The 11395-nt window shown below is 41.4% G+C and overlaps 1 protein-coding gene across 4 annotated transcripts in view; it reads left to right on the top strand.

The window, feature by feature from the left end:
• Nucleotides 1-7075: 7075 nt before the first annotated feature.
• Nucleotides 7076-11395, top strand: part of PISD (phosphatidylserine decarboxylase) — a 36464-nt gene continuing 32144 nt past the window's right edge. For 2 of the 4 annotated variants that reach the window (XM_024767981.1, XM_024767982.1), the window contains exon 1: nt 7076-7166. In XM_024767981.1, the coding sequence (XP_024623749.1) occupies nt 7102-7166 (65 nt within the window). In that variant the 5' untranslated portion in view covers nt 7076-7101. Of the gene's footprint in view, nt 7167-7834; nt 7856-11395 lie in introns of those variants that run through there. The other 2 variants (XM_024767988.1, XM_024767985.1) reach the window with 2 other exon arrangements.

Below are 11395 nucleotides of genomic sequence, written 5' to 3'. Positions count from 1 at the left end.
TCCTTTCAGTCTCCTTTTCCTCTCTGCAGCTCCTTATGGGTGTGTTTGTTTCCATTGCTGCTTCTTCCTTTTCTCCCAACTTCTCTCCCTCCCTCTCTCTTTGTCCAATACCTCTCCCTTCTCCTCATTAGACACAATCAAGAACTGATTTATTATTTTAAAAATTTATAGAACAGAATCCCAAATCAGGCACATATTGCCTTAAAATCATAGAACTTTATAGCTGGAAAGAGGCCTTAAAGCTTTGATATATAAATAATTTACATACACACAGACACATATATGTATATATTCTTAAAATTTAAGAGGGTTGGAACACGTCCATGTGTATACATATATATGCATATATATATACACACGTCCACGCTTATATATCTACTTAAAATGTAAGAGGTTGTATCTTGATGTCTTTTAATTTGTTTTGTTGTTGTTCACTGTTGAAAAGTGTTGATGACCTTCCCCTGCAGAATTGTGCTAGGGATTTCTATAGGAAGTTTCTGTGCCCACAACCTATGTGGAGCCTCAGATACGAGATGAGGTGCTGAAAGTCATGACCTCCACTCCTCTGGACTGGCTGGGTACTTGCTTGTCCCTTTACCACCTCTGAACTCGTCAGCAAGCCTTCCCTGGCCTTTTCCACAAAGATTTCTAGTTCTCCAAAGCCCTCTGTGTCTTTCTCCACCAGGACAGTTAACCTAATCCAGGTTCCTCTGATTCAAATCTGAATTCTTGGTAGTAACTGAAGGTCAAAGAGCATAAATCATCCTATGGAGATACTTTTCCCTTTTGGTAAACTATATCCAAACCCTGTCCTTTATGTTTTTTTGTGAGGCTGTGGCCGGCCCCTATCTCTGATGCCAGGACAGAGGCCCCCCAGGGAGGGTGCTCTAGACCACAGTTGAGCCAGCTTTCTCTATGAAGGGTCAGATAGTAAATATTTCAGGCTTTGCAAGCCATATGATCTTTCTTGCAGCTACTCAGCTCTGTGGTTGTAGCAGGAAATCAGTTGTAGGTGATATATGAACAAATGAGTGTGGCTGTGTTCCAATAAAACTTTATTTACAAAACAGGCAGTGGCACCTGGTTTGCCAACCTTCACTCTGGAGGATAAGCATCTCTACTTGTACTCAGGAAACTCCTCCCCCTAGGATTTTACCAGGGGACTCGCCAATCTAATGCGTTTCTACATGAGATGACTTAAAGGAAAAATGAGATGAAACAAAATCTGTCAGCACATGAAATCCATATACTTACCCTGACCAAAGAAGACCATTGTCAACACAGAAGTAGCTGGAAGCCTCTAGTCCAGTGCATGTCAAAGGGCTGCTGGGAGGTAGCCAGGGGAGTCTGGAGCAGAGGGTTCCATCTGACCATGGCAAATTCCCTGGAATCTATCTCAAGCAGCTGCACTGTTTCCTCCTCCTTTTAATACAACTAGGACCTGGTGTGACAGTAGGTGGGCTGGAAAGAAAAGGGTCATGTCCCTCACTGTACATCGAGCCTGGGCTTTAAAATGATCATTCCAGAAATGGTCTCTGGAAAACAAAAGTAGAAAACTGTTTTTTCAAAACTTGCTTGGCTGCAGTACAAGTCAGAGAGAAAATGGAAAAGTTTTCATGGAACAAACTAATAAAAAAAAAAAAAGGAAAAAAAAAGTAAATCGGTAGTTTTTGGTTTTGGTTTTCCCAGATATTTTCTTTTTCTTGTGTATAATTTACCCACTGGAGAATGCACAGAACTAACATTTATTATTTGATGAGGTCTGACAAATGTATACCCATGTAACCACCACCCAGATATTTCCATTGCCCCAGAAAGTTCCCTCAGGCACCTTCCAGTTAATCACCCTGCCTTGAGGAAGGCAACTATTCAGAATTCTATCCCTCTAATATTATAGTTTCGCCCGCTCTTAAATTTCATAGCACTGCAACCAGACAATGTTACGCTATGGATGTCTGACTTATTTTGCTCAATGTAATGTTTTTGAGATTCATCCTCCTTGTTGCAAGTCCTGTGAGTTTGTTCATTTTGTTGCACAGTCACATTCCATTGTATGAACACACCATGATTTGTTCATCCATAGTCTCGCCCGCTGATGGACATTTGTGTTGTTTCCAGTTTGGGCATCTTACGAATACAGCTGCTATGGACATCCTCATGAAAACAAAATCTAATAGAATGAAGTATAACAATGTCATCACAAAAGGCTGGAAGAGAATAGATGGAATTTAAATGTTCTAAGGGGCTTGCTTTGACCAGGAATGAATACAAGTATAGGCAAACCTCAGAGATATTGGGCATTGGGTTCCAGACCACCACAATAAAGCTAATATTGCAATAAAGTGAGTTGCACATGTTTTTTTGTTTCCCAGTGCATATAAAGTTATGTTTATGCTATACGTTAGTCTATTAAGTGCAATATCATTACATCTAAAAATATACACACCTTAATTAAAATTTTATTGCTAAAAAGTGCTAACCATCATCTGAGTCCTCAGCGAGTCATAATCTTTTTGCAATAGTAACGTCACAGGACACTGATCACAGATCACCATAACAAATATAATAATAATGAAAAAGTTAGAAACAGTGTGAGAATTACCAGAATATGACACAGAGGCACAAAGTGAGCAAATGCTTTTGGGAAAATGGTGCCAGTAGATTTGCTAGACAGAGGGTTGCCACAAACCTTCAATTTGTGAAAAACCACAATATCTGTGAAGCACAATAAAGCAAAGTACAATAAAATGAGTATGCCAGTACTAATCTACATACCATATTTTTGGTTGTAAACAGTCAAAGATGGAGAGATTTATCAGGTCCATGGATTGGGAGGCTCAATATTGTTAAAATGTCAGTTCTCCTCAAATTGATCTCTCGTTTCAACACAGTCCCAATCAAAATCCCACCAGGCATTTTGCTAAAATTGACCAACTGATTCTAAATTTTTTATGGAAATGCAAAGGACTTATAAAAGCCAAAATAATCTTGAAAGAGAAGAACAAAGTTGAAGAATCCATGCTACCTGATTTCAAGACTTATAAGTAAAGCAACCATAATTAAGATAGATCAGTGGAACAAATGGAAATCTTTGGAACCCAGAAATAGACCCATGCATGGATGTTCAGTTGATTTTGACGAAGACACCATGCAATTCAATGGGGAAAGGAAAGTCTTTTCAGCAATAGTGGTGGAATAACTGGATAAGTGTATGGTGAAATGAACCTAACTTCATACACCTGAATCAGTTTGAGATGAAAGTAACAGTCCAATTCTCTCTCATAAAGTAGATACAAAAATCCTAAACAGAATATTAGCAAATTCAATCCAGTGATAGATAAAAAGGATAATACACAATAACCAGCAATGTCAGGTTGATTTAACAAACGAAAATCAATCAGTGGACAACTGGATAGCCACAGGCAAAAGATGAAGTTGGATCTTTACCTCACACCATATACAAAACTTTTTTAAACTTTAAAACTCTTAGATGAAAACGTGGTATAATCTTCATGACCTTGGATTTGGCAAAGGATTCTTAGATATGACACCAAAAGCACAATCAACAAAGGAAAAAATAAATGAGATTTCATCAAAATTAAAAACTTTTTTTGCTTCAAAGGACACCATCAAGAAATGAAAAGACAACCTAAAGGATGGGAGAAAATACTTGCAAATCATATATATGATAAGGGAATTGTATCTAGAATATATAAAGAACACAACTCAATAATTAAAAGATAAATAACCCAATTTAAAAACAGGCAATGTGGGCTTCCCTGGTGGCGCAGTGGTTGAGAGTCCGCCTGCCGATGCAGGGGACACGGGTTCATGCCCCGGTCCGGGAAGAACCCACGTGCCGCGGAGCAGCTGGGCCCGTGAGCCATGGCCGCTGAGCCTGCGCGTCCGGAGCCTGTGCTCTGCAATGGGAGAGGCCACAACAGTGAGAGGCCTGCATACCGCAAAAAAAAAAAAAAAAAAAAAAACAGGCAATGAATCTGAATAGATATTTCTACAAGGAAGATATGCAAATGACCAATAAGCACATGAAAAATTTCTCAACAGCATTAGTTATCAGAGAAATACAAATCAAAACCACAATGAAACACCACTTCATACCCATTAGATTGGATATAATGATAATAGTAATTTTGAAAAGAGAGAAAATAAGTGTTGGTGAGGATGTGGAGAAATTGGAACCTTCATACACTACTGGTGGGAATGTAAAATGGGGCAGCCACTTTGGAAGACCATCTGTCAGTTCCTCAAACAATTAAACTATACAACCCAGCAATTCCACTCCTAGGTATACACAGAAGAGAAATGAAATTATATGTCTATACAATAAACTGTATATGAATGTTTATAGCAGCATTTTTCATAATTGCTAAAAGGCGGAAATGACTCAAATGTCCATAGCTATGACTGGATAAAGGAATGTGGTCTATCCATATAATGGAATACTATTCAATCATGAAAAGGAATGAAGTACTGATACATGTTACAACATGGACAAACCCTGAAAATATTATGCTAAGGGAAAGAAGCCAGTTACAGAAGTCCACATATTATATGATTCCATTCATATGAAAATGCAGAATAGGGAAATCTATAGGGACAGAAAGATTATTCTGATTTCTCCACATCCTCATCAACACTTGTTATTAACTGCTTTGTGTGTGTGTGTGTGTTGAAATATAATAAAATTTACCATTTTAACCTTTTAATTCATTTTTAACTTAATGTATAATTCAGTGTCATTCAGTACATTCACATGTTAAACAACCATCACACTATCCATTTCCAGAACTTAATCATCATCTCAAACAGAGACTCTGAACCCATCCCCCTTCCCTGTCCTCTCAGCCTCTGGTAACCTTTATTCTAATTTTTGTGTTTATCAATATGCCTATTCTAAGCACTTCATATAAGTGGAATTAAACAATATGTGTCCTTTTGTGTCTGGCTAATTTTACTTACCATAATGTTTTCAAAGTTTATTCCTGTTGTAGCATGTAACAGTACTTCATGCATGCTTTTATAGCTGAATAATATTCTATTATATGGATATATCACATTTTATTTATTCATCTATTGAACCACTTTCTGGCTATTGTGAATAATGTTGCTATGAACATTGGTGTATAAGTCTCTATTTGAGTCCCCGCTTTCATTCTTTTAGATTATACCTAGGTGCTGGATCATATGATAATTCTATGTTTAACTTTTTGAGGAACGACCGAATTGTTTTGCACAGCCATTTTACATTGTTACCAGCAATGCAAAAGTGTTCCAATTTTTCCACATCTTTGCCAACACTTGTCACTTGTTTTTTTCCTTTTTCTTTTTTGATAATAGCCATCCTAATGGGTGTGAAGTTGATATCTCATTGTGCTTTTGATGTGCATTTCCCTAATGAGTAGTGATGTTGAGCATCTTTTATTGGTCATTTGTATATTATTTTTTGAGAAATGTCTGTTCAAGTCCTTTGCCTATTTTTGAATTCGGTTATTTTTTTTGTTGAATTTTAGGAATTATTTATATATTCTGGATACCAGACCCTTATCAGATATATTGTTTGTGACTATTTTCTGCCATTCTCAGGGTTGTCTTTTCACTTTGTTGACAGTGTCCTTTGATGCACAAAACTTTTTAACTTTGATGAAATACAATTTATCTTATTTTGTTGTTGCCTGTGCTTTTGGCGTAATATCCAAGAAATCATTGCTGAATTCAATGTCATGAAAATTTCCCTTATGTTTTAAGAGTTTTATAGTTGTAGTTCTTAGCTTTAGGTCTTTGATCCATTTTGAGTTAATTTTTGTATATGGTGTAGAGTAAGGGTCCACTTCATTCTTTTGCATGTGAATATCCAGTTTCCCCAAATGCATTTCATTTTGAAATAATCTCCCCCTCCCATTTTTTTCTTCCCCCTGGTTTTGAGTTACTACTCTCAATTGAATAGTAAAACCAATTCTATACTTTTTTTTTTCCCTCCTCTTCAGACTTTTGAAAACCATAGAGGGAAGTGTCTCCTCTCCAATAGGAAATCTGCTCCCTGTTAGGCTCCCTGTAGGGCCCGGTTATGCCCTAGTTGAGCTTAAATAACCATGTAGAAATAATTGCAGGTACCAGGCAACATACCCCTCCTCCTGTGTCAAACGCCTGGTGAAGACAAGTGCTGTTAGCAGCTTAGGGGAGAAAAAAGAGGAGCTGTATTCCTTCAGTTTGGGGACCCGTACTCAGCCAGATTCTAGGCAAAGGGCTTAAAAGGAAGGATGTTAGATCATGGGTTTTAGAATCAGAGATGTATGTTCAAATTCTAGCTTTTCTCCTTTATAGCTGTGTGCCCTTGAGCATTCTAATGGTTAACTTTCCTGAGCTCTGTTTTCTCTATCTTTAAAATGAGAATAATTCTCAGGGCTGGCTGGCGGTCTCTAGTCTCTGCCCACTAAAAAAAAAAAAAAAAAAAAAAAGCTTATACTACTGAAAAGTCTATTTTCCCTTAAATCTGAAGATCAGGAATCTTTGCAGGAGCACGCGCTATCACACCTGGCACCTCGTTCGACGACTAATTGCACTTCTAGGTGATCCAAGACCTCTGGTCTCTGGACTCCCAGATAGTACAGGGATGGGAGGTAAGAATGAGACACGATGCATGCTAAGTCATCAGCACAGAGCCTGGCACTTAGGAAGCGCTAAGTCAATGGTAGCTGAGTTGTGGACGCTCTCAGTTTCCCCATCCGTAAAATGAACGATTTAGCTCAGGTGATCCATTCTCGGACCTTGAGTAAATCAGATTTTCCAGGCAGATGCGGAAACGCACGTCAGAAGGAAATAGGAGAACTGGCAACGCTGTGCCCAGGTCCAGGTTTAGCACTGTAAGCACCGCCACCGGCTGCACCTATCCGACCTAGACCATTAGCTGCCGGAAGTGTCAGGCGGAGGGTACCCGGAGCAGCCGGGGGAGGAGCTTAGACAGCTCTGCCCTCACACACTCCGCGTTCTTCATTGGCGCTGTGAGTTCGAGGCTCGTGACGTCACGCGCGTGCGACCAGCGTGTAAAAGGGGGGCGTGTCCCGCCGAGAAGCTGGGGACAAGATGGCGGCGTCCGTGGGGCTGAGTTGTTTGAGGTTGCTGCGCGGGGTCGCGCCGTGGCGGAGCAGGTACAGCTGCTTGGGGACCTGCCGGGGGGTGGCCCGGGCCAAACTGGGGTCTGGAGAGAAGAATCGTTTCTCTGTTGCGGGCTCGCCCTGAGCAGAGCTCGAGTGGAGACGTAGGCACTCACCTTAACCTGGAGCTCTCGAGCAGGTGCGACTGCCGCCGGGTAGGGCGTTCCGCGTCTATCCTAAGCGCTCCTTCCTTGCCCTTTTCACAAGGGACAAAAAACAAAGATATAAACAAAAAGACCCAACCAGTGAAATAGGCTGTGTGCCCGCCACTTACAGCCGAGGCAGGGCTGGACGCCTCTTTCTCAGGGATTCGTGTTGCTGGGAGGGGTGGCGTGATGTGGGAAGAGCACTGGACTGGGAGTCGGGCGGCTTTCACATCGGATTTTTGGTCTTTGAAGCGAGAGGGTTGGACTCGGTTATCTCAAAATCGTCCATGATGGAAATGGGGTCTTAGTTACCCTGGTGACTCCCAACTCTTAGGTTGTTAGAGGGGTCATCTAAATCAGGCTCTTTTTGGAGTTAGCAAAATTGAGGCCATGAGAGAGGAAGGGACTTGCTCAGTTTCACCCGGCCAGTTAGTAGCAGAGCCGGGACCCCTACCCGGATACCTCTCTCTCTTTCAGGCAAGGACCTTTCCCTCAGGCTGCCCACCGTGAGGACATTCATTATTCGAAATAGCTTATGTAAGAACCAGCTTGGGAACATTTGGACTCTCAGAAAATGGATTAAAATGTTGGTAGCTATGACTCAGAGTCTGCTGTTCCGTGTCATTTCAAAGAGCTAAGGTTTGAGAGACACACGGTACTTTTGTGTTTCAGGCAACCTTCATTTTGTCAGCGTTGACCAAAGCTTGCGCTGTAATTTTGGGAAGTAAGGACACTGGTTTCGGACTGAAAGGGAACAGAAACTGTCATTGCCCTGAACAGGAAGCTTCACTCTATTATTAACTAAGAAATGGTGTAACTTTCTCAGGAGGGGGCTCTGCAATGTGATGGTAACTGTTAGGACTTGGACAGGAGAGCCTCTGTGGTTTTAATATTGTTACCAGGTGTGCTGTTTATGAGTCAGTAGTGAAATCATCTAAAATGTGTCATAAGTTGGAAAGATTAAAAAATGACCCTCCTAAAATTTTTTCTTTTTTTTTTTTTTTTGTTTAACGATGGTGAGGAGGATGTACTTCACTCATTATCATTTAAAAAGGGAAAGGGAAAAAGAGTCATGACTTTAGTACCAGTGTAGGTAGGTAAGACTGGATTTAGGTGCAATTTAAGGAGGGTGAGGATTTGGGTACAATAAGAATTCAGTTTTCAAAGGTATTACATATCCAGATGGGAACTATAGATGCAAAAAAACCCCAAAAGAGAACATTTCCATGATTTTTAAGTAAAGCAGTGTCTGTGAGACATATGTTTGAAAACCTCATATTGCAGGGAAGTTTTTCAGTACCTGGGTGATAGGTGACAGGTGAGAGAACCAAAAGAAGGCCATTATGGGTGATAATTTAGGGCCATGTTTCCCAAATTTGTTTGATGAAAAAATGGGGTGGGTGTTTATCAGAAAAAGAGAGTCCCAGGTATATCCCCCAATACTGCCAAATTCAGGTTCAGTAGATATAGGTTGGGGCTCTGGCAGCTGTGTTCTTTACACGTGTCCTGGATGATTCTTAGGTTCAGGCAAGTATGGACATAGTGCCCAAGGAGTGGTTGCTTGTGCAAGACTTTCCTTCAGGAATACTTATGACATTCTTACCACTGCCAACTGCAGTGCCAGGGATCGGGAGGGGGAGGGAGAGCAGGGGAAGAGAGAGGAATTAAAAGATATAGGCCTCATGTTTAAAGAACTTTACAGTTTAGTAGCAGAGCAAGAAAACATTACTAAATAATATGAGATAGAACGTGGAATGAGGCCTTCAAGAGGCCTGCCAGTTCATTTTCAGAACTTTCACAGCTCTAAAAAGCAGGAGAGACACAAGGACTATAGTTAGTGTTACCACCAGGGGTGATGTTAAAAATAATTTAAAACTATGACAGTGTGGACACAAACCATTCAGAGTGGTCACAGACAGTTAATATGGCCATCCCAGTGTGTGCCAGCTGAATATCAACTCTGTTACTTTTAATAATAGTAATATGTAACTAGGTGCCAGGGCCTGGGCTTAAGGTTTTATGTGATTGTCTCATTTATTCCTAATGAGGTAGGTCCTGTTTTTACAGGTGGAGAAACTGAGGCTTAAGATTAGTTAAGAAATGCCTTAAGGTCATACAGCTAATTAGTAAGTGGCAGGATGGAGATTTGAGCCCCACAATCAGACTTGAGTGCTTAATCCTGGGCTTTAATTGCCCTCTTGCAGGAGGCCCACGTGAGTTCACCATGTAGAAGGTACATGTGATTGAACCTAGCCAGCCATTCATTTCTCTGAAGCTTAATCTCACTGCTGAGATTGAGGTCCAGGGGGAAGACAGACAAACCCCTGCATTTGAGGGGTACAGACAGTAAACAAATGAGTGAATATATATAAAATCTGTTCATTTCGGGTAGTGAGAAGTGTTACGAAGAAAAATAAAGGCAGGTAATTAAGGGGTTAGAGAACGCTCCAGAGGGACAACTTTTGGGCTTGTGGTGAGGAGAAACCAACCAGGAGGAAGCATTTGCGCAGAGAACTGAATGAGGAGGGACTGAGCCAGCTGGAGGAGTATGCCCAGCAGAGCAAACAGCAAATGCAGAGGCATGAGTGTGCAAGGAATCGGGGCAGGTGAGTGAGGAGAAGGGAAGCAGCAGGAGGTCTGAGGGTTCAGTGAGGACCACTTACATAGGGTCTCATCTTATTTTCTGTTTTGAAAAGGTCACTCTGGCTGTTCTGTGGTGAATGGGACACAGAAGCCAAGCAGGGAGAACAGGCTAGTGCAGTCCTTCAGTGACAGATCTGGTGGCTCAGGCCAGAGTGAGAGTGGTGTCAGAGAAGTAGGCAGATATGGGCACATTTTGAAGGTAGAGGCTTCATGCCTTGTCACTGGATTGAATGTGGATAGTGAGAAAGAAAGGACTTACAAAAGGAGTCCCTAGGGTTTTGACTTGTGAAGTTGGGTGAATGGTGGTGCCTTTTTTCTGAGATGGTATATTAATTATAGCAGTGTTGCTGTGGTAACAGGTAAACTCCAGCATCTCAGTGATTTAACACAGTAAAAGTGTTGGTCTCAATCATGTAAAGTCCCAGTGGGTGCTCCTGATCTGCAGGACAGCAGTGATTTGAGGACCCATCTCCTGACATCTTTAACACATGGCTTCCAAAGGTCTGCATGTTTGCATCAAACAGGCTGAAAGGGGACAGCTTGGGAAGCCTGAATGGTTCTTACAGTGGTTAGAACTCAGTTATGTGGCCACACCCTATTGCAAGGGAGGCTGGGAAATGTAGTCTGTTGGGTAGAGGAAGTGGATTTAATAACCATCTGGCTAGTCTCTGCCACAGATGGACAGCTCTGGGGGTGGAGCAGGTTGAACTGGAGTGAGGGAGTGTCAGGAATTCTGTTCTGGACAAACTCAGTTTGAGGTGATTCAGAGTGGGGATGTTGGGTAGCCAGGTGGAAATATGGTCCAGAGGTCTTTGAAGGAGCAGTGAGGGAGTCCTCAGTATCTGGCTATTTAAAGCTGCGGGACTGGGTGAACATGTCTCAGGGAGAGCACAGACAGAGAAGAGGTCTGAACCCTGGGCACGGCAGCTGTTTGAAGTTAGGGAGAGACTGGAGAGGTAGGAAGATCAGGGTCCCAAAGGCTAAATGTGTTTCAAGAAGGAGAGAGTGAATGAAGTCAAAAGATACAACTTATAAAATACCTAAGTCCTGGGGATGTAATGTGCAGCATGGTGACTACCGTTAACAATACTGTATTGTATATTTAAAAGTTGCTAAGAGAGTAGATCTTTTTCATCACAAGAAAAAAGTTTTTGTAAATATGTATGGTGAGGGATGTTAACTAGACTTATTGTGATCCTTTCACAATATATACAAATAGGGAATAATGTTGTACATCTGAAACTAATACAATGTTACATGTCAATTATACATCAGCGGGGAAAAAAAAAAGGAGGAAGGGCTCACCAGTGGCAGATGCTGCTGAGAAGTCACATAACACGAGGTCCAAGAAATATGTGTTGGGGTTGACAATGTGGAAGTTGGTGACCTTGACAAGAGATGACGTGGTGGGAACAAAAGCCCAGTTGAGTGGGA

Source organism: Neophocaena asiaeorientalis, unplaced genomic scaffold (assembly GCF_003031525.2).
Source record: "Neophocaena asiaeorientalis asiaeorientalis breed wild unplaced genomic scaffold, Neophocaena_asiaeorientalis_V1.1 scaffold828, whole genome shotgun sequence".
Lineage (NCBI taxonomy): Eukaryota > Metazoa > Chordata > Mammalia > Artiodactyla > Phocoenidae > Neophocaena > Neophocaena asiaeorientalis.
The sequence above is the reverse complement of the archived record's forward strand: the minus strand, read 5'-3'. Positions and strand labels throughout refer to the sequence as shown.